This window comes from Neoarius graeffei, chromosome 10, assembly GCF_027579695.1.
Source record: "Neoarius graeffei isolate fNeoGra1 chromosome 10, fNeoGra1.pri, whole genome shotgun sequence".
In the NCBI taxonomy this organism is placed as follows: domain Eukaryota; kingdom Metazoa; phylum Chordata; class Actinopteri; order Siluriformes; family Ariidae; genus Neoarius; species Neoarius graeffei.
The window spans coordinates 9,609,712-9,633,854 of NC_083578.1; the positions used below are offsets into that span (position 1 = coordinate 9,609,712).

Below are 24,143 nucleotides of genomic sequence, written 5' to 3' on the forward strand. Positions count from 1 at the left end.
CATAATAATAACAAAATTAAAAATAACAATAGCAATAGTAAAAATAAAAAGACAAATAGCAAGCTAAGTATCTAAACTAGTAATTCAAACTAAATATGAGAGCAGGATTGCTGTTGAACTAGCCATTGTTTTGTTTGTTTTTTGAAGTGGAGAAGTGTAGCTATGGATTTTAAACTGTCTGGTAGAGAATTCCATAATTGTGTTCCTTTTATTGAAAAAGAGGTTTGTGCAAATGAAGTTCTACGGAATGGAACAATGCAATTGCCTTTTGACGTTGCTCGGGTGGTGGATCTAGTACCACTTTGCAGTCTTGTTATTGACTCACAGAGCAATTGAGGAGCAGTATTGTTGAGGCATTTAAAAACCAATTTAACTGTGTATAATGAAATAAAATTAGTAAAACTGAGAATCTTATATTTGTTTAAAATTTGGCAATGATGATGCCTTATTCTTTTCTTGTCTAAGACTTTGAGGGTTTGGTTATAGAGGCATTCTATGCATTTTATTGTTGTCTGGTGAGCCTGAGACCATGTGGTCAAACCGTAAGATATATGTGAGAAAATCATAGAATTCATAAAAACAAAGGCACAATTTAGAGTTAAGCAATTTCTTATCATCTTAAAACATCCTAGATTTGCCTTAATGGTTTTACACATTTTCTTTACATGACTTTTAAAGTTCAACTGATAATCTATGATTATACCCAGATATTTCACTTCGGGGACTTGCTCAATGGGCTCACCGTTAATTCTTATATCCAGGGTGTTTATTGGTTGTTTCTTTATAGAGAAACACACAGAGTTTGTCTTTTTAATGTTTATGGTTAAACAGGATGAAGCCAGCCAAAATGCTATTTTATGCAAGGTAGTATTTAGTTTCTCAGCCACAGGAGTACAGGTCTTACCAGATGCATATACCACTGTGTCATCTGCATACATCTGTAGACCTATATCTGGGCACACATCTGGTAAGTCATTGATATAAAGACTGAACAGTATAGGCCCTAAGACAGTACCTTGAGGAATCCCCGTTTCAATTTTAAGAAAATTAGAACTCACATCATTAATAGTAACACATTGCTCCCGGCCCTTTAAGTATGACTCAAACCAAGACAATGACTTTTTAGAGAAATTGAACTTAATTAGTTTTGAAATTAAAATATTGTGATTGACTGTATCAAACGCTTTTTTTAAATCTAGGAATACTGCACCGACCACATGCCCTTTGTCAAGTGATTGTTTTATTTTTTCAGTTAAATAACAAGTGGCGGATTCTGTAGAGTAATTACATCTGAATCCGAATTGCAAAGGATGCAAATAGTGATCTGACTCAAGGTAGCGCATTAGTTGTTCTGAAACAATCTTCTCCAGAACTTTAGAAAAAACTGGAAGAAGACTAATGGGTCTATAATTAGATATAATTCCAGCATTTCCAGATTTAAAGAGTGGTATTACTTGAGCAGTTTTCCACCCATCTGGGAATTGTCCAGTTTTAATAGAGATATTAATGAGATGGGTGAGGGGTTGGATTAGGATGCTGCTGTATTTCTTGAGAAAAGCTGTGTCTAAATTATAGATGTCTTTTGAGTATGTGGTGTTTAGGTCATTTATAGCTTTTAAAACAGCAGTATGACTGACCTCTTTAAGGTAAAATGAATTCTATCTATTCTATATATGAATATATCTGACTGGATGCGCTCTGCCATTTTTTTTCTCTAACAAAATGTCTGACACAATCATTTCCGCTTAGAATTTAAACAAACCGGCAAAATGATGGGAGCAATTTGTGAAAAATACTCATCTCATCTCATTATCTGTAGCCAGCAAGCTGGAGCCTATCCCAGCTGACTACGGGTGAAAGGCGGGGTACACCCTGGACAAGTCGCCAGGTCATCACAGGGCTGACACATAGACACAGACAATCATTCACACTCACATTCACACCTACGCTCAATTTAGAGTCACCAGTTAACCTAACCTGCATGTCTTTGGACTGTGGGGGAAACCGGAGCACCCGGAGGAAACCCACGCGGACACGGGGAGAACATGCAAACTCCACACAGAAAGGCCCTCGCCGGACACGGGGCTCGAACCCGGACCTTCTTGCTGTGCGGCGACAGCGCTAACCACTACACCACCGTGCCGCCCTGTGAAAAATACTATAATTTGAAAAATAAAAAAAGATATGTTCTGACCATCAAATACTTTCATTCCATATTATTTTGTTGCTTTTTTTTTTTTGAGTTTTTATTTCCTCCTCGATTGGTTCAGCAACACGCTCTGCCATTTTGTTTTTCTCTATTCACGGTATATGAGCTGATATCCTAGTAGTAGAGTAGCCAATCAAAGCGCACGATTGCTCATATCCAGTGCATGTGGATAGAATAGTACATTATATTTTATTTATTTATCATCACACACACACACACACACACACACACACACACACACACACACACACAAGGAAGGAGTTTATACACACCGTGAGAGATACACACCATCCAAGAAAAGTAGTCTGAGTTAAATAAATGAATGAATAAATAAATAAACAAAATCAAACAAAACAGAGAAGGAAGGATAAAACTCATGGACACGAACCCGACTTTGCCGAACCATCTATTGTCTAATTTGTTACATTTGACAACAATACAGTAATCACGGACATTTGTACTGAATCTGATTTGTGATTTATATTAAACATCTCTCCAACATCTCACGTGACTGACGAAAAATCTAAGCTATGCTAATTCCACAAGAAAAAAGAAAAACGCATGATTTCCGTATGTTCAAACTGCACGAGTAGTTAAATGGAGATCATCATCACGTCGACAGATGATGAAGCTCCTCCTGGGATGGAAGCAGCAGGAAGTTACTTGCTGTTAATGTCAACACTGATCGCCAACAAACTCCGTGCTCTCACACATCCTGTGACACAACAGGAAGACAGTATTTACTCTCAATAACGCTGCTCGTTTCTCTGTTTCCGTGCAGCGCTGAGGCTCAGAAGCAAGCTCCGCCCTCCATCGAGGTGATCCCGCCTGAGAGCCAATCGGAAAACAGAACGATGAACGAAAACAAAACCGAGGAGGAGGGTGAGTATGAGGAGATTTTTGGATATCGTTTGTTTACATCTTATTCTCATTGGCTATGGGACTGCGCATGTTACCCATAATGCACTGCAGGATTACATCAGCGTTTAAATGTTGTTCTCTTGAGCCCTCAGGATTTCGTGAAGTGTTTTATTCTTCTTCTTGTACCACTGCGCTCTTAAATTCTCCATTACGATTGATCAGAAGTTGATCTATAAACATATAAGGTTCATATTAATGTGCTCGTTTCTATAGTAACCACTTACACAAGGACAGTCAGGTAAAGCTGTAAAGAAGCGTTGCCTTTTTGTCGTTTCCTGCGAATAAGCTGCATATTTTACCCGATTAACTTATTAAAGTGAGGAACGATGTAAGCGATGACAGGAGCTTTTTGTTTTCGTGGACGTTCCACACTATTACAGGAAATGTAACTATAAAGGGATAAAAAGTGCAAAGTGTCGTGCAATGTGTGGAAGTGAAAGAAGTGAAGTATTGAGTTGTAGTCTGTGTGTGTCTCTCTCTCTCTCTCTCTCTCTCTCTCTCCAGAAGACGCCTGCTCTCAGCTGCTGAGGACCAAAAGTGATGCGGGTGTTTTGAGGCGGGGTAACAAGCGGTCTCCTAGCGACCAGCGGCGAATCAGAAGGCACCGTTTCTCCATCAACGGCCACTTTTACAACCACAAGGTGACAAAAAAAACCAAAAAAAGTGTGCTTTTGAGTTTGACCAACGTTTTGTGATCGTAAAGAACAGAAACAAATAAAAAGATTCTCTCTCTTTCTCCTTTCTTGCTCATTCTCTCTCTCTCTTGCTCAATCTTTGCCCTTTCTCTCTCACCTTTCTCTTACTCATTCTCTCTCTCTCTTGCTCAATCTTTGCCCTTTCTCTCTCTCCTTTCTTGCTCATTCTCTCTCTTGCTCAATCTTTCTGTCCTTTCTCTCTCTCACCTTTCTCTTGCTCATTCTCTCTCTCTTGCTCAATCTTTCTGTCCTTTCTCTCTCTCACCTTTCTCTTGCTCATTCTCTCTCTCTTGCTCAATCTTTGCCCTTTCTCTCTCTCCTTTCTTGCTCATTCTCTCTCTTGCTCAATCTTTCTGTCCTTTCTCTCTCTCACCTTTCTCTTGCTCATTCTCTCTCTCTTGCTCAATCTTTCTGTCCTTTCTCTCTCTCACCTTTCTCTTGCTCATTCTCTCTCTCTCTTGCTCAATCTTTGCCCTTTCTCTCTCTCCTTTCTTGCTCATTCTCTCTCTTGCTCAATCTTTCTGTCCTTTCTCTCTCTCACCTTTCTCTTGCTCATTCTCTCTCTCTTGCTCAATCTTTCTGTCCTTTCTCTCTCTCTCTCTCTCTCTTGCTCAATCTTTGCCCTTTCTCTCTCTCCTTTCTTGCTCATTCTCTCTCTTGCTCAATCTTTCTGTCCTTTCTCTCTCTCACCTTTCTCTTGCTCATTCTCTCTCTTGCTCAATCTTTCTGTCCTTTCTCTCTCTCACCTTTCTCTTGCTCATTCTCTCTCTCTTGCTCAATCTTTGCCCTTTCTCTCTCTCCTTTCTTGCTCATTCTCTCTCTTGCTCAATCTTTCTGTCCTTTCTCTCTCTCACCTTTCTCTTGCTCATTCTCTCTCTCTCGCTCAATCTTTGCCCTTTCTCTCTCTCTCTCTCTCCTCTCTTGCTCAATCTTTGCCCTTTCTCTCTCCTTTCTTGCTCATTCTCTCTCTCTTGCTCAATCTTTCTGTCCTTTCTCTCACCTTTCTCTTGCTCATTCTCTCTCTCTTGCTCAATCTTTCTGTCCTTTCTCTCTCTCACCTTACTCTTGCTCATTCTCTCTCTCTTGCTCAATCTTTCTGTCCTTTCTCTCTCTCACCTTTCTCTTGCTCATTCTCTCTCTCTTGCTCAATCTTTGCCCTTTCTCTCTCTTGCTCAATCTTTCTGTCCTTTCTCTCTCACCTTTCTCTTGCTCATTCTCTCTCTCTTGCTCAATCTTTCTGTCCTTTCTCTCTCTCACCTTACTCTTGTTCATTCTCTCTCTCTTGCTCAATCTTTCTGTCCTTTCTCTCTCTCACCTTTCTCTTGCTCATTCTCTCTCTCTTGCTCAATCTTTCTGTCCTTTCTCTCTCTCACCTTTCTCTTGCTCATTCTTTCTCTCTCTCCTTTCTTGCTCATTCTCTCTCTCTTGCTCAATCTTTGCCCTTTCTCTCTCTATCTCCTTTCTTGCTCATTCTCTGTCTCTTGCTCAATCTTTGTCCTTTCTCTCGCTCTCTCTTTCTCCTTTCTTGCTCATTCTCTCTCTTGCTCAATCTTTCTGTCCTTTCTCTTGCTCATTCTCTCTCTCTCTCTCTCGCTCAATCTTTCTGTCCTTTCTCTCTCACCTTTCTCTTGCTCTCTCTCTCTCTCTCTCTCTCTCTCTCCTTTCTCTTTCTGACTCTTTCTCCTTTCTCATTCTCTCTCTCCATTCTCATTCTCGCTCTCCTCTCTTTCTCTCTCTTTCCTTTCTCATTCTTTCTTGCTCTCCTTTCTCATTCTCGCTCTCACTCTATCTTTCTCTCCTTTCTTGCTTGCTCTCTCACTCTCCTTTCTCATTCTTTCTCTTCTTTCTTGCTCTCTCTTTCCTTTCTCACTCTCTCTCTCTCCAACCCCCAGACAGCGGTGTTCACTCCTGCGTACGGCTCTGTTACTAACGTACGGATAAACAGCTGCATGACGACTCCGCAGGTGCTGCGTGTTTTACTCAACAAGTTTAAGATTGAGAACAGTCCTGATGATTTTGCGCTCTACATTGTCCATGCCAGTGGAGGTCAGTCTGTGTCTCTCTCTCTCTCTCTCTCTCTCTCTCTCTCTCTCACGCGCAACTGAAATCTAGTAATTGATCCTCACCTGGTGGTCAAAGAACAGCAGTGCAGCCTAAAAGTAATATTTATAATTCTTTGTCCTGTGTGTGTGTGTGTGTGTGTGTGTGTGTGTGTAGAGCGAGTTAAACTGAAGCCCACAGATCACCCACTAGTGCTGAGGATCCTACAGGGTCCGTGTGAGCAGGTCTGCAGGATCTTCCTCATGGAGCAGGACCTTGGAGAGGAGGTCACGTATGATGTAAGTCCTCGAGCTGTGTGTCTCTGAGGATCTGCTTTGTGTAAGGAATAAAGCACTCAGTGGTACGCTGTGATAGGAAAATAATCAACAGTGGATACGGAGCAGTGTTGGAAGTCAGAAGCGTTTTATTCCTCTTACACCACAGCAATTTACCGACAGTGACAGATCATGTCCTGCTGTCACTGTCGTTATAGCAGCTGTCAGTAGTTTAATCTGGAGGGCAGAAGAAAAACGCAGCTTTAAAAAAAAAACATTGCTGAGAAACCCAGGGTGGCCGCGGGTCCTTAAAAAGTCTTAAATTGTCTTAAATTTCAAACCCCGTGGTCTTAAATTTTCAATCTTAAATTTATGGAGATTTTACTCAGTCATATCGTTAAAATGTGGTACACTTTGGATGGGGAAAAAGTTTAATCGTTTTTGATGCTCACAATTATACCGTGCAGGCTCCGAATCCACCGGTTGCTAGACACGCGCGTGCTTGACAACCACTGATCTGTTGTGTAAGTCCTATCGTTTGAGAGAGAGAGAGCAGCCCCGCCCCTCTCTGCTCCCTGAGTGGAGCCCCGCCCCTCTCTGCTCCCTGACTCTCCCCTGATCAACGAAGTCGGCGGGGAATTTGTGGTTATTATCGGTACAAACAGCGCGAATCACAACTTAAATGAGTGCGGTTCAGTTTGACATTATTGTCAGTCCGTTAGATAAACATTTAATTTTATTAAAATCGAAAATTAATATTTAGAGCCTGTGGGCTACAAAAATAATAGTCATTAAAGTAGCCGGCTGGACTTAATTGTGTAGTCGGCTGTATGGCCGGCAGCCTGCGCTTGTGGAAAGCCCTGTCGAATCAGCTCTGCGCATGCGCCGTGCGGCACAAAAAATGGCAGCCACCATGAAGGAAGGAGATCCGGAGTTTTCAAACATTTGCTTAAGTGTGAAATCGCAAAATGGTATTCTAGCGAACAACAAAATAGTAAAGATTCAGAAAAACAAATCATTCAGTGATCATTTTAATAGTGTAATTTCATCCGAACTAGGCCTAACGCTCGATTTAGAACTACAAAAAGTCCGTGTGTCGGACATTTTAAGTACCTTTGTAAAAGTTTTGCAAATGTTGCAGTCAGCATTTAAAATGCTAACTTAAAGTTTTTGTACAAGTTTCAGTTGATTAAACTGTCATTTTATTAAATGTCTGCTTTTGTAATAAAAAAAGTACTGAAAGAGAAAGCAAACACAGCATTGCGATTTTCTTATCCATCCATTAAAAAAAAATCCCTCCCTCCCTACTGAATTTTTTTGCTCACCCGGTGGACAGAAAACGGATTTTTTTTTAAGGATGGCCTTGGATTCAAACATTGTGACTGCATTCTGATTGTCACATAGTTACAAGTTTATCCGATCCTCCTTATATTGTGTTCTGAGTGTGTGAATGCCTGTCAAGGAAAAGAAATGAAGTACTTCTACTAGAATAGTGTTTTCTGGTGAATATTTACAAGAACAATAAGTTACATTAAATTATATAGTGCCCTGTGTCTGGTCGGAGTTTTATTGCATCGCTCCTGTGGATGACGGCCCCATGAGGACAGTTGAGGGTTATACCTGGAGGACGCTCTGGACTCTTACAGTAATGCTTTTATGGCTGAGGACTACAGTTGACTTGCTAACTTTAGGACTGCAGTTATCATGAACAGTTTTGCACTCAAGTTTCCATCAATGAAGAGTTTATAACATCAACGAAACTGACTTCATGTTAAAACTGTTAATATTATAGTCAGGCTGTCTGTTGTTGCCCAAATGAGGATGGGTTCCCTTTTGAGTCTGGCTCCTCTCGAGGTTTCTTCCTCATGTCGTCTGAAGGAGTTTTTCCTTGCCACCGTCGCCACAGGCTTGCTCATTGGGGATAGATTAGGGATAAAATTAGCTCATGTTTTAAGTCGTTCAAATTCTGTAAAGCTGCTTTGCGACAATGTTTATTGTTAAAAGCGCTATACAAATAAACTTGACTTGATATAGTTTTTTTTTTTTCAAAAGAGTACGTTTTTGCGTGACTTTAGATTTGGTCTTAATTTTTTTTGGAACATGGTCTTAAAAAGTCTTAAATTTAACTTGGACAAACCTGTAGACACCCTGGAAACCACAGTGTCCTTCATAATCCGTAAATTTACATACAGCGCTGGGACTGGAGACTCCTTCCATAAACCATGTTAAATAAACATCTCCTTGTAGGAACGACCATCAGAGCTGCTATTAGAGGAAATTAACCAAGGTTTAAAAGCCTGGAACAAGACGTGGTTTTTTTTTTTTCTGTTCATTAGGTGGCACAGTACATCAAATTTGAGATGCCGGTGCTTCAGAGTTTCATCACCAAACTGAAAGAGGAGGAAGATCGAGAGGTGCAGAAGCTCAAACGCAGGTAACTTTTCATGTCTCAGACCACGCGCACCAACAATCCTAAAGTAATTGATCCACAGAAATCATCAACACGACATGTCCTGCAAGTACAATAGTCACTGTAATCGGCGGATTTATTGAGTTTGCATTGTTTATTGCAAACAGGTGTCACAAAAGTACATGAGGTTTATGATCGCAGTACAAGAGGCTATAGAGTACAAACTTATTTATTAATTTATTTGTATGACCATTACAATTGATTTGTGATTTGAACTCGATCATGATGTTCCGATCAGTCGTCTCAGCGTCTTACCCGCTGAGCCATCGACTACAACAGAATGTCCTTTGAGCCAGACTGAAACCAGGAAGGCCATTTTAGCACCTCTACTCTACCAACTTAACTAGAGAAGGTTCACTGATGATAGTTATCTCTGGCATCTCCATAACTAAACGCCCTGTAGGAATAATTCCCATAATCCCACATGGCTTCTTCTAGACTATACAGCGCACAGTTACAGTATAGGCATCATCGGATATATAAACGTAAACGTGTTCATTCTGTTACCTTCCTAGTGCACTACGGACACACGGGTCTAATAAATGCCTGCTGGAAATCGCCACAACACTTTAATGCTTAATTAGAATATTAATCCATAATTAGAATAACATTACAACGTAAAAATAAACGGTACGCCTTTATGTCTCCACCTCTGTAGGTACAAGTATCTGCGCTTCATCATTGAGAAGCAGCTGCAGTGTTTACCGGACGGTTCCACCTCCGTGTGAAGAAGTTCCTACGCCTGCGACATCAGTCCTCATCCCTCCGTCAGTCCTCACACTCCTGATGTGCTCTTCACGTCCCTGCTTCAGACACGGAGCCCGAGCTCAGCACGTCTCCTCGATGTAGTCCGTCCTAACGTGGCTCGCTAAAGCCAGTCTTTTCAATTATATGGAGTTGATGGTACTTATTACCTTATCACTGTCTGAAACATTGTCCGCTTTCGTCACGCAGAAGGATGGTCCGGGTGGTGTTCGGCGTTACGGTTGACCAGGAAGTGTTCAGGGTTTTATTAGAAGATTCAGGATTTTAAGACTGAAAAGATTGTCGTCAGCGCTTCCTTTTTCTGCATTTCCAAACTGCTTTCGAGACACACCCTCGCCGACGTCCACTTACAACTCGTACGTACAGAGGGAATGGATTTCTCAATACGAACACTTTGGAAATCGGTTTTCTAATTAGCTAGCTTGCCGACTAGCGAAGAAATTCACACAGTTAACTTGCAAGTTTTCCGCGCTAACTATGCAAACAGGAATGATCCCGAGTCGTATTCATGCACCGTTATTATTTTAACGTAATCTACAATGCTAAGAAGCTAGCTGGCTAAAATTAGCTTAAACAAAACAGATAAACAGCAAAAGGAAGCAAGCGCTTTACTTTTGATTTATTTTGATTTTTACGTACAAAAAATAGAGCTAGCAAATTAGACAGGTAACATTACCTGACTAGCTAAAATTGCTCTATGGTAAGGAAACAAGATCAGCTAGCTAGATAGAAAAGTAGCGAATTTGCTCCAAGTTAAAGAAAAAAAAAAAACAAGAATTGGACGTACTGGAGCTTTACAATCCTTACACTTAAACAACCTTTTTGTGGTATGTTAATTAGCTGGCTAGAAATAAATTGTCAACTGTCATATATTTTTTTCAAGTAGTCTATTTTAATAACGAAATTTGTAAAGATTCCTCTTTTTTTTTGCTGTTAAAGATACGTTCTTGAGTTCTACCAACTGACGCCATCTAATAAACTTCACCTCTGTGACATGATAAAGAAACGGCTCTCGAAATGGCCCGCGACACCAATTCGTCCAAAAGGAAGTCGACGAGGGTGTGTGGGAAACGGTATTGGAACGCAGCCATTGTTTTGTTTTGAAGTGCACATGCTATCGCCCCCTAGAGGCACAAAATGGAAACGCTTCCTTCCATATAAGAAGACTCAATAATAAGCACAATATAACTCCCTTTCCCCCTCTCTCTCTCTCTCTCTCACACACACCTTTGCTGAAAGAGTCATGTTTCGCAACAATCTCAGTCTCTAACATGTGATGTGTTAAAGTGTAGGATGTAGTTATTTTTGTTGGAAAGCTGGACATGTTATTACTCTGTTATTAACTAAAGCACAAGCTGCTGGAGGTGTGTGAGAAGATTGTGGATATGATCGTCCATAAACCGATCTGAAATTGCTGCCTATTCTATTTGAGGTGCGAGTGTGCGTGCTTTTACAGATAATGAATTTGTAATGTTTTTATCCCTTTTTTAAATCACTTCATTTTTTTGTTTTGTTTGTTTTTTACACTAAATTTGTCTCCTTTTACATTTTGGATGCTGATAGAAATATCGATCGAGCATTCGTCTAGTTTGTTTTAACGGTGAAGCCGAGACGATGGAATGCTGACAAAATTAAATGAAATTGTAAAACAAAAAATAGTGGAACAGTTTTCTTTCTGTACAGACTGTATTATATTACTGTATTTTGTTATATATTTAGCAATTATTCCACAAAATCGAGTCGTCCATGAGCTGATCGCTATAATCCGTGTACGACGAGATGGAGTGGAATAACTGTTTTATTCTCTCCACATTCACTGGATTTTGAGAAACAGAGCGTTTTTATTTTTATTCTTTGCAAATTCGAGAAATAAAAACTTTATACAAAACGTCCGACAAAATAATTTCCGCTTAGAATGTAAACAAACCGGCAGTGAACTGACAGGAACAATTTGTGAAAAATTCGAAAATAATAATTCTTGAAAAATTTAAAGATACATTCTTACCATCAAATACTTTTATTCCATATTTTGTTGCTTTTTTGTATATTTTGTGATTTTTGTTTTCGAAGTAGAGTTTTTATTTCGTCCCCGGTTAGTTCAGCAACACGCGCCGCCATTTTGTTTTTCTCTACTCACGGTATATGAGCTGATATCCTAGTAGTTAGAGTAGCCAATCAGAGTGCGCGATTGCTCATATCCAGTGAATGTGGATAGAATAAATAATAAGTTACAGTTTGCTCCAAAAGTATTGGATTTCACTAGATTGCCTGTCTTGATTGATTTATTTGTTAACATCATTACTGTGATTGGATGTAAAACTTCCTGTTTCAAATGCGACCAATAACGTGATTCATTTCCAAGTTGAAAATTTTTCTTCCTGTCACCCCTCCCCCACCTCTTTCACACCCATTGCTCTGGTCCTGGTCTTGACTCGGTCTCGCCCTGCCTCAGTCTTGAATTGATCTCAACCCCTCAAAGTCTTGGTCTCTGTAGTCTGAGGTCCAATGAGTGAAGTTTTATAATGAAATGAGCTGTAGGTTTTACTGAGCATCTTCCAGAACCAGCCACAGTTCTTTCCTTCTGGATACTTTGACTGTCTCACTCACTTCTTCATTTTGCACCAAAACCCAGCAGCTTTTATGTTTTTGTCCGAAAAGTAAAAGTGCGCTCTCTCTTACATAATATAGCTTTCTTTACTTTAAATACGAACACTTTTTCTGTAACATTTCATTCTGTACTGTAAAACTAATGCTTGCAATCTGAAATGTTTTCGTACTGAGTTGATAATGTAGAAAAATCTATAACAAAGTTCATACTGAAAAGAAAAAAAAAATAGGGTGTCTAAGACAGGAAACAGTACTGAGTATACAGTATAATACAATGGTGAACTGTTACTATTAGAGCTGGGACTTGAGCTCAGCCAAAACTTAGCCAGACACCAAAACAGCAACAGGGTAAGGGATTTGCGTCAGGCTGCCAGGTCGCTCTGTTGTGTGTAGCTGTCGATGTTGATTTTAAAAGTAACTCAATACAGTGGTGCTTGAAAGTTTGTGAACCCTTTAGAATTTTCTATATTTCTGCATAAATATGACCTAAAACATCATCAGATTTTCACACAAGTCCTAAAAGTAGATAAAGAGAACCCAGTTAAACAAATGAGACAAAAATATTATACTTGGCCATTTATTTATTGAGGAAAATGATCCGTCTCGTCTCGTCTTCTTCCGCTTTATCCGGGACTGGGTCGTGGAGGCAGCAGTCTAAGCATGGAAGCCCAAACTTCCCTTAACCCCAGACACCTCCCAGCTCCTCGGGAAGAACACCGAGGCATTCCCAGGCCAGCCGAGAGACATAGTCCCTCCAGCGTGTCCTGGGTCTTCCCCGGGGCCTCCTCCCGGGGGGAATGCCTGGAACACCTCCCCAGGGAGGCATCCAGGAGGCAACCGAAAAAGATGCCCGAGCCACCTCAGCTGATTCCTCTCGATGTGGAGGAGCAGCGGCTCCTCCCGAGTGACTGTGCTTCTCACCCTATCTCTAAGGGAGCGCCCAGCCACCCTGCGAAGGAAACTCATTTCGGCCGCTTGTATCCGCGATCTTGTTCTTTCGGTCATTACCCAAAGCTCATGACCATAGGTGAGAGTCGGAACGTAGATCGACCGGTAAATCGAGAGCTTCGCCTTTTGGCTCAGCTCCTTCACCACGACGGACCGGTAAAGCGACCACATCACTGCAGAGGCTGCACCGATCCCACACTCCATCCTTCCCTCACTCGTGAACAAGATCCCGAGATACTTAAACTCCTCCACTTGAGGCAGGACTTCTCCACCAACCTGGAGAGGGCAAGCCACCCTTTTCCGGTCGAAAACCATGGCCTCGGACTTGGAGGTGCTGATTCTCATCCCAGCCACTTCACACTCAACTGCAAACCACCCCAGTGCATGCTGAAGGTCCTGGTTTGAAGAAGCCAACAGGACAGCATCATCCGCAAAAAGCAGAGATGAAATCCTGTGGTTCCCAAACAGGATTCCTTCCGGCCCCTGGCTGCGCCTAGAAATTCTGTCCATAAAAATTATGAACAGAACCGGTGACAAAGGGCAGCCCTGCCGGAGTCCAACATGCACTGGGAACAGGTCTGACTTACTGCTGGCAATGCGAACCAGACAGCCCTTAGCAAAGCGCCCCGAACCCCATACTCCCGAAGCACCCCCCACAGAATACCACGGGGGACACGGTTGAATGCCTTCTCCAGATCCACAAAGCACATGTGGACTGGTTGGGCAAACTCCCATGAACCCTCGAGCACCCTATGAAGGGTATAGAGTTGGTCCAGTGTTCCGTGACCAGGACGAAAACCGCATTGTTCCTCCTGGATCCGAGGTTCGACTATTGGTCGAATTCTCCTCTCCAGTACCCTGGAGTAAACCTTCCCCAGGAGGCTGAGAAGTGTGATTTCCCCTATAATTGGAGCACACTCTCCGGTCCCCTTTCTTAAAAAGAGGGACCACCACCCCAGTCTGCCATTCCAGAGGCACTGTCCCCGACTGCCCCGCGATGTTGCAGAGGCGTGTCAACCAAGACAGCCCCACAACATCCAGAGACTTGAGATACTCAGGGCGGATCTCATCCAGCCCCGGTGCCTTGCCACCAAGGAGCTTGCAAACCACCTCATTGACTTCGGCTTGGGTAATGGACAAGTCCACCTCTGAGTCATCAGCCTCAGTCTCCTCAATGGAAGACATGACGGTGGGATTGAGGAGATCCTCAAAGTATTCCTTCCACCAGCCGACAATGTCCCCAGTCGAGGTCAACAGCTCCCCACCCGCACTGTAAACAGTGTTGGCAGAGTACTGCTTCCCCCTCCTGAGGCGCCGGACGGTTTGCCAGAATTTCTTCGAGGCCGACCGATAGTCCTTCTCCATGGCCTCCCCGAACTCCTCCCAGTTCCGAGTTTTTGCCTCCGCAACTGCCCGAGCTGCAGCACACCTGGCCTGCCGATACCCGTCAGCTGCCTCAGGAGTCCCGGAGGTCAACATGGCCCGATAGGACTCCTTTCTCAGCTTGACGGCATCCCTTACTTCCGGTGTCCACCACCGGGTTCGGGGATTGCCGCCACGACAGGCACCGGAGACCTTGCGGCCACAGCTCCGAACAGCTGCGTCCACAATGGAGGTAGAGAACATGGTCCACTCAGACTCAATGTCCCCCGCCTCCCTTGGAAGCTGGGAAAAGCTCTCCCGGAGGTGGGAGTTAAAGACCTCCCCAACAGAGTGCTCGGCCAGACGTTCCCAGCAGACCCTCACCATACGTTTGGGCCTGCCAGGTCTGTCCAGCTTCCTCCTCCGCCAGTGGATCCAACTCACCACCAGGTGGTGATCAGTTGACAGCTCAGCCCCTCTCTTCACCTGAGTGTCCAAGACATAGGGCCGGAGATCAGATGAAACGACAACAAAGTCTATCATCGACCTCCGACCTAAGGTGTCCTGGTGCCACGTGCACTTATGGACACTCCTATGCTTGGTGTTCGTTATGGACAAACTGTGACTAGCACAGAAGTCCAATAACAAAACACCACTTGGGTTCAGATCGGGGAGGCCGTTCCTCCCAACCACGCCCCTCCAGGTGTCACTGTCGTCGCCCACGTGAGCATTGAAGTCCCCCAGTAACACAATGGAGTCCCCAGTCTGAGCACCCCTCAGTACCTCTCCCAGGGACTCCAAGAAGGCCGTATACTCTATACTGCTATTCGGCCCGTAGGCACAAACAACAGCAAGAGCCCTCTCCCCAATCCGAAGGCGCAGAGAGGCGACCCTCTCGTTCACTGGGGTAAACTCCAACACATGGTGGCTGAGCTGGGGAGCTATAAGCAAGCCCACACCAGCCCGCCACCACTCTCCATGGGCGACTCCAGAGAAGTGGAGAGTCCAGCCCCTCTCGAGGAGCTGGGTTCCAGAGCCCAAGCTGTGCATGGAGATGAGCCCGACTGTCTCTAGCCGGTACCTCTCAACCTCCCGCACAAGCTCAGGCTCCCCCCCCCCCCCCCCCCAGCGAAGTGACATTCCATGTCCCAACAGCTAGCCGCTGTGTCCGGGGATCAGGTTGTCGAGGCCCCTGCCTTCGACTGCCACCCAATCCACACTGCACCAGTCCCCTACTGTTACCTCTGTGGGTGGGTAACCCACAGGAGGTCGGGCCCACGTCACCTCTTCAGGCTAAGCCCGGCCGGGCCCCATGGGCAAAGGCCCGGCCACCAAGCGCTCGCATATGAGCCCCAACCCCAGGCCTGGCTCTAGGGTGGGGCCCCGGCTGCGCTGTCACGGTCCTTGATGGTTTCTCCATAAGGGTTTTGGTGAACTGCTCTTGGTCTGGCCTGTCACCTAGGACCTGTCTGCCTTGGGAAACCCTGACAGGGGCATAATGCCCCTGACAACATAGCTCCTAGGATCATTCAAGCACACAAACCCCTCCACCACAATAAGGTGGCAGTTCTAGGAGGGGGGAAAATGATCCAATATTACACATCTGTGAGTGGCAAAAGTATGTGAACCTCTAGGATTAGCAATTAATCTGAAGGTGAAATTAGAGTCAGGTGTTTTCAATCAATGGGATGATAATCAGGTGTGAGTGGGCACCCTGTTTTATTTAAAGAACAGGGATCTATCCAAGTCTGATCTTCACAACACGTTTGTGGAAGTGTATCATGGCACAAACAAAGATTTCTGAGGACCTCAGATAGAGCATTGTTGATGCTCATCAGGCTGGAAAAGGTTACAAAACCATCTCTAAAGAGTTTGGACTCCACCAATCCACAGTCAGACAGATTGTGTACAAATGGAGGGAATTCAAGACCATTGTTACCAGGGGTGTAGCCATCATTTTAGAAGTGAGGGGGACAACTTGTTCAGAGGTCTACTGAGTGATTTATCATCATCTCGCATTCAATTGCACCTCTCCTTAGCAGCTAAAGAACCACATAACCACAAACAGGACAGCACCAGGGAACCGACTTTAGTTCTTTAAAATGATATCTAAAGTCAAAATCTATAAAGTCTCATCTCATTATCTCTCGCCGCTTTATCCTGTTCTACAGGGTCACAGGCAAGCTGGATCCTGTCCCAGCTGACTACGGGCGAAAGGCGGGGTACACCCTGGACAAGTCGCCAAGTCATCACAGGGCTGACACATAGACACAGACAACCATTCACATTCACACCTACGGTCAATTTAGAGTCACCAGTTAACCTAACCTGCATGTCTTTGGACTGTGGGGGAAACCGGAGCACCCGGAGGAAACCCACGCAGACACGGGGAGAACATGCAAACTCCGCACAGAAAGGCCCTCGCCGGCCACAGGGCTTGAACCCGGACCTTCTTGCTGTGAGGCAACAGCGCTAACCACTACACCACCGTGCCACCCATAAATCTATAAAGTAAAATTTATAAACAGAATTAAGAATAGTAGTAGTGACGTAGCTAGTTATATTCTCTTCTCACTTGTGACCCTGCATAATCATCCCTGTTGGCCTCTAGTCCACTGTCTCCTCTCTCACCCTGCTCTTTCTCATCTCATTATCTCTAGCCTCTTTATCCTTCTACAGGGTCGCAGGCAAGCTGGAGCCTATCCCAGCTGACTACGGGCGAAAGGCGGGGTACACCCTGGACAAGTCGCCAGGTCATCACAGGGCTGAGACACAGACAACCATTCACACTCACATTCACACCTACGGTCAATTTAGAGTCGCCAGTTAACCTAACCTGCATGTCTTTGGACTGTGGGGGAAACCGGAGCACCCGGAGAAAACCCACGCGGACACAGGGAGAACATGCAAACTCCACACAGAAAGGCCCTCGCCAGCCCTGGGGCTCGAACCCAGGACCTTCTTGCTGTGAGGCGACAGCGCTAACCACTACACCACCGTGCCGCCCCCTGCTCTTTCTATTGTGGCAATAAAGATTAAAAAATATGTGGATAAGCAACATTTTGAAATAGAATTAGGAATACAGTAATAATAATCAGCAAATTCATGTACTTTGAACTTTACCACAAAAAATAAATTAAATCTTTACAAAAATAAGTCAAAGAAACACAAATACATTTATATTCTTATTTTCTATGCAGAAGTGAGTAATCTTAAAGTAGCCAAAATAGTAACGTTACTCAAGTCAGAGTATTGTTACTTTAGAATAATATTACTCAAGTAAAAGTAAAACGTATTTTGCAACAAAACAACTCTTAAGAGTACAAGTTATCCAAAACGTTACTCAAGTAAATGTAACTAGTTACTACCGCCTCTAAGTTAGCTAGCTAGCTTAACTAACTAAACTGACATCTATTTGTCATCTTTTAGCTAAACATTATCTACATTCAATAGCATTACTCAACTTACACGGTTTGTTTGGAAAAAACTGTCTAAAGTCTTTAGCCTCTTGGCTGGTTTGCTGAACATACAGAAGCACTGCCCAGATCTGAATCACACCAAAGATACTCATACAATATTTTCTAAAGCGTCTCTGATCACACACGACAGCAGGGTTTGTTTGCCGCCTCAGCTCCACCTGCTCATGATGCATTTAGAGGCGGTTCGGAAAAACGCGTTTCCACATGTTAAAAATGAATTGAGTGGCTGTAATGGCTGTAAAAAAAGTGCGGGGGACAGAGGGCACAAATACAGGAAGTGCGGGGGACATGTCCCCCGCGTCCACTACGCCCATGATTGTTACCCTCCCCAGGAGTGGTTGACCAACAAATATAACTCCAAGAGCAAGGCGTGTAATAGTTGGCCAGGTCACAAAGGACCCCAGGGTAACTTCTAAGCAACTGAAGGCCTCTCTCACATTGGCTAATGTTCATGAGTCCACCATCAGGAGAACACTGAACAACAGTGTTGTGCATGGCAGGGTTGCAAGGAGAAAGCCACTGCTCTCCAAAAAGAACATTGCTGCTTATCTGCAGTTTGTTCAAAATGACATGGACAAGCCAGAAGGCTATTGGAAAAATGTTTTGTGGACAGATGAGACCAAAATAGAACTTTTTGGTTTAAATGAGAAGCGTTATGTTTGGAGAAAGGAAAACACTGCATTCCAGCATAAGAACCTTATCCCATCTGTGAAACATGGTGGTGGTAGTATCATGGTTTGGGCCTGTTTTGCTGCATCTGGGCCAGGACGGCTTGCCATCATTGATGGAGCAATGAATTCTGAATTATACCAGCGAATTCTAAAGGAAAATGTCAGGACATCTGTCCATGAACTGAATCTCAAGAGAAGGCGGGTCATGCAGCAAGACAACGATCCTAAGCACACAAGTCGTTCTACCAAAGAATGGTTAAAGAAGAATAAAGTTAATGTTTTGGAATGGCCAAGTCAAAGTCCTGACCTTAATCCAATGGAAATGTTGTGGAAGGACCTGAAGCGAGCAGTTCATGTGAGGAAACCCACCAACATCCCAGAGTTGAAGCTGTTCTGTACAGAGGAATGGGCTAAAATTACTCCAAGCCGGTGTGCAGGACTGATCAACAGTTACCGGAAACGTTTAGCTGCAGTTCAAATCAAGTTTATTTGTACAGCGCTTTTAACAATAAACATTGTCGCAAAGCAGCTTTACAGAATTTGAACGACTTAAAACATGAGCTAATTTTATCCCTAATCTATCCCCAATAAGCAAGCCTGTGGCGACGGTGGCAAGGAAAAACTCCCTCAGACGACATGAGGAAGAAACCTCGAGAGGAACCAGACTCAAAAGGGAACCCATCCTCATTTGGGCAACAACAGACAGCCTGACTATAATATTAACAGTTTTAACAGGTATAACCCTCAACTGTCCTCATGGGGCCGTCCTTCACAGGAGTGGGGCGATAAAACTCCGACCAGACACAGGGCACCAGGATGGATCAAGCAGGTCCGAGGGGCAGAAGAGGCCAGCATCTCAATCCCAGGATCAACATGTAACTCAGAGGGACAGATGGAGGGGGAGAGAGAGAGAAAGAAAGAAAACACGTTGTTAGGTATGCCCTAAAAATGACAAGTATTAAATCTGTGTGGTAGGCTCGCAGAGACGAGAGTCTTTACATCAGGCATAACACACAATGGCATGTTAATATGGTAAAAAATATATCATGACCTGCTCTGGCTGGATGCTTGATTGGGTGATGGGAGCACACTCCTCAGCAATGATGAGATGCAGATGGGACCCTTAGGCCTGGCCAAGACAATTCAGTTACATTTCACCGGGTCTGGGACATGCGACAGAATGTCTGACGGCCGATTCCCTGCAGGCTACGATAGCCAGTAGAGGTCCCTACCGTCTCCACCAAAAGATTTCCTGTTGACTCCATGTAACTCAGAGGGACAGATTTGGGGTGGGGGGGGAGAGAAAGAAAACACAGGTGGTTAGGTATGCCCAATATCACCTGAATAAGTAGGAACAGTATACATATTGCACCGAGTACAAGCAGGGACTCCGGCAGCTAACTATGACAGCATAACTAAAAGGAGAGAGCCAGAAGGTAACACAGGCATGAGGGAGCCCCGGGACATAAAGCAGCCAGCCACTACACCGTCAACAAACTCGAGTGAGCAAGCGAGTGGGGACTGACAGCATCCATACATCCCAGTTTACCAAAACACTCTATGTCTGAGGACCCTCCAGATCTACTCCTTTACCTCATAAACACCATTAACAAAAGGCTTGACTAAACAGATATGTTTTCAGCCTAGACTTAAATGCTGAGACTGTGTCTGATTCCCGAACATTACTTGGAAGGCTGTTCCATAACAGTGGGGCTTTATAAGAAAAGGCTCTGCCCCCTGATGTAGCCTTCACTATACGAGGTACCAGCAGATAGCCTGCACCTTTTGATCTAAGTAGGCGTGGCGGGTCATAGAGGAGCAGAAGTTCACTCAGGTACTGTGGTGCGAGACCATTTAGTGCTTTAAAGGTCAATAGTAGTATTTTATAATCAATACGAAATTTGATTGGGAGCCAATGCAGTGTGGATAAGACAGGCGTGATGTGGTCATATTTTCTAGTTCTAGTAAGGACTCTTGCTGCGGCATTTTGAACTAACTGGAGCTTGTTTATGCACTTATTGGAACATCCAGACAGTAAGGCATTACAATAATCCAACCTGGAGGTAACGAAAGCATGGACTAGTTTTTCTGCATCATGCAATGACATTAAATTTCTTATCTTTGCAATATTTCTGAGATGAAAGAAAGCTATCCGGGTGATGTTATCAATGTGAGTTTCGAATGAAAGACTGGGGTCAATAATCACTCCGAGGTCTTTTACTGCTGCACGTGAAGAAACAGAAAGGCCATCTGGAGTTACTGTGTAATCAGAAAACTTACTTCTAGCTGTATGTGGTCCTAGCACAAGTACTTCAGTCTTGTCAGAGTTAAGCAGAAGGAAATTTATAAGCATCCAGTGTCTAATGTCCTTAACACATTCCTCAATTCTATTAAGCTGGTGTCTCTCATCAGGTTTTGCAGAGACATACAACTGTGTGTCATCAGCATAACAGTGGAAACTAATACAATGTTTACGAATAATATCGCCCAGAGGTAACATATATAGAGAAAAAAGCAGTGGACCCAAGACAGAACCTTGTGGAACACCAAACTTTACCTCGGTACGTCTAGAAATATCACCATTTATATCAACATACTGATAACGATCAGTTAGATAAGACCTGAGCCAGGAGAGGGCCATTCCCTTAACTCCCACAACATTTTCTAGTCTATCCAGAAGAATGGAATGATCAATGGTATCAAATGCTGCACTAAGGTCAAGCAACACAAGTAGCGAGACACAGCCCTGATCAGACGCCAACAGTAGGTCGTTTACTACTTTAACCAGTGCTGTCTCGGTGCTATGATGAGGTCTAAATCCTGACTGATACATTTCATGGATGTTATTCCTATGTAAATATGAGCATAACTGCTGTGCCACAGCTTTTTCAAGGATCTTGGAGATAAAGGGGAGGTTTGATATTGGCCGATAATTGGACAGCTGACAGGGATCAAGGTCAGGTTTTTTAATCAGGGGTTTGATAACTGCTAGTTTAAAGGATTTGGGTACATAGCCAATCATAAGAGAAGAATTTATTATTTTTAGAAGCGGTTCAATTACTCCAGGCATTATCTGTTTGAATAGATGTGTCGGTAAGGGATCTAGTACGCAAGTTGAGGCTTTTGATGTAGAGATTAATGAAAGTAATTCAGTTTCTTTTAGGGGAGTAAAACATTCTAACTGATGATCTGATACAGTTATATTGTTAACTAGAAGGTCACTTTCATTGTCTAACCTTAAATTAGTAGTTTGAATTTTTTGTCGGATATTCTCAATTTTGTCATTAAAAAAATTCATGAAGTCGTTGCTACTACATACTGCAGGTGTGCATGTGTTGATAGTGGACTTATTCCTGGTTAATTTTGCTACAGTATTAAATAGGAATCTAGGATTATTTTTGTTATCTTCTATTAGGGAGGAGAAATATGTTGATCTCGCAGCACTAAGAGCTTTTCTATACTTCAGGAAGCTCTCCTTCCAAGCTAATTTGAACACTACCAATTTTGTTTGACGCCATTTACGTTCCAATTTTCGAGTGGTCTGTTTTAATGTGTGAGTGTCATCATTATACCAGGGTGCTAATTTTTTGTCTCTGACCATTTTCCTTTTTAGAGGAAAATGTGCAGTTATTTGTGCAGTTATTGCTGCACAAGGGGGTCACACCAGATACTGAAAGCAAAGGTTCACATACTTTTGCCACTCACAGATATGTAATATTGGATCATTTTCCTCAATAAATAAATGACCAAGTATAATATTTTTGTCTCATTTGTTTAACTGGTTTCTCTTTATCTACTTTTAGGACTTGTGTGAAAATCTGATGATGTTTTAGGTCATATTTATGCAGAAATCTAGAAAATTCTAAAGGGTTCACAAACTGTCAAGCACCACTGTAAATTACACAGGGGGATGAATACTTAAGTCTGAATGAAAAATACTGCAGCGAGCGTGCAGCATGGAAGAAGAGTCTAGAGATAGAAATCTTAGTTTCTTGGTCGTTAGCCTGTGCTACTTGCTCTCACTTGCTGGCTTGACCGCTTTATTAACATTCGCTAACACTACTGATGAACGCTACACCGGCTGGAAGGTGACTTCACTGCTGCACTGACTCGCGCTTAAGCTTGCGTTGGATCTTTGAGAAGGCAGAGGGTGATAAATTTTTGGTCCCTCCCACTATAAATCAAAATCTGATTGGTTAATTAATTCATCTGTCACTTCCTACATAAACATACACTGCCATGGCCTTCTGTCCCGGCAATGAAGTCCGAACCAATGAGTTAGCAGCTCTAAACTCTTCTCAGCCTAGAGACAACGAACAATCTCATTGGATAACTCGATTTTAACGTTTTCAGGACAGTAACCCTTTCATTAAAATGAGGCCAAATTAGAACAGAATAATTATCATGAAATTTTGAAAGATTGAAAGAAATTAAATATAACATTTGAAATGCTGATATGTTCGGGCTTCGCCGAAGGCCTAGAAGGCCCTGACGGTTCCCCGCCGATATAATGTCCAAATGTTTAAAGTATATAGTGTTCAGAAAGACACTGAGGAAGTGTTTCAGCTTCGTTAAATACAAACACAAACTGTATAATGGAATTTATTTATTAACATGAGTGATTGCTTCGGTAACAACGGTAAATTTAGTGGTTTTTGTTTCGAATGAAAGGGTTAGAACATTTCTGTTGGTTTGGTATTCGGAAACAACAAACCAAATAAACTCAAAAGAGTGTTAGTGAGACTTGAAAAGCTTTAAAAATTAATCCGAACTCATGAAAAGCATGAATCACAACCGGCTGTCGTTGATACCAGAAGTTTTACGATACACTGTTGAATTTGTCCTGATGTTGAAGGTTAAATCATGATGTGTGTGTGAGAGAGAGATAAACCCCGACTCTGATGTCAGAGGATATCCAGGATAAGGTGTGAACCTGAGGCACACAGCCAATCAGGGAGCAGAGATTAGTGTTTGCGTGTGTGTGTTAAAATCACTCTGCGACTGTACGAGTGTGCCAGTCCATCCAGCCTGCAGACCTGAACTGCTGAAGGACTTTTTCACTTCAACGTTTAATCCTACAGGTAAGAAAATCACTTCTTTTATAATCTCGTATAAACTACTCCTTACTTTCATTCCCTCATCATTCATTCTGTCCAATTTTCACTTTTTTTCTAAAAATAAAAACGTGCTGTTTTTTCCCCTAAAACGCCGTATTTGTTACTACTTTGAAATGTAAAATGACATCATCGTCCTGTTCCACTGTGCAGCGGATGGCCAAACAGCTCATAAACACTTCAGGAAGGCGTGAACGAGGCGGTGTAGAGAATGCGATTACGGCTAATCGGAGAGGACACTTAGAACAGCAGGATGTGCTTTAAAGCCAGATCCGATTACGGGTCTGACACAACTTAAGGGAGACTTGCACACTCGAGCCTTTTAGCATAAATACAGAACATATATTTATTCATATTTTGTTGCTATGGCGATACATGGACGGCTGATACCCAGTTTTTAACGTAATGTCATGTCTGAAACGTGTTTTGGAGAACAAAGTGTGACCTCAGCTAACACTGGACTTCGAGATTAGCTTTGGGCTCGTCTTGATTTGATTAAGCCAAAATAGAAAGAAGTCGATAAGCTTTAATGCCATTTAGATGTGAGAAACATGAGGATCTCATCTTTCTTCTTGGCACAGCGTGTC

At 43.1% G+C, this 24,143-nt stretch overlaps 1 protein-coding gene across 3 annotated transcripts in view; it reads left to right on the plus strand.

The window, feature by feature from the left end:
* Positions 1–11,031, plus strand: part of rassf2a (Ras association domain family member 2a) — a 54,590-nt gene extending 43,559 nt beyond the window's left edge. For all 3 annotated transcript variants that reach the window (XM_060931248.1, XM_060931249.1, XM_060931250.1), the window contains exons 5-10: positions 2,991–3,091; positions 3,635–3,771; positions 5,718–5,871; positions 6,043–6,164; positions 8,477–8,574; positions 9,269–11,031. In XM_060931248.1, the coding sequence (XP_060787231.1) occupies positions 2,991–3,091; positions 3,635–3,771; positions 5,718–5,871; positions 6,043–6,164; positions 8,477–8,574; positions 9,269–9,338 (682 nt within the window). In that variant the 3' untranslated portion in view covers positions 9,339–11,031. The remainder of the gene's footprint in view (positions 1–2,990; positions 3,092–3,634; positions 3,772–5,717; positions 5,872–6,042; positions 6,165–8,476; positions 8,575–9,268) is intronic.
* Positions 11,032–24,143: the final 13,112 nt, after the last annotated feature.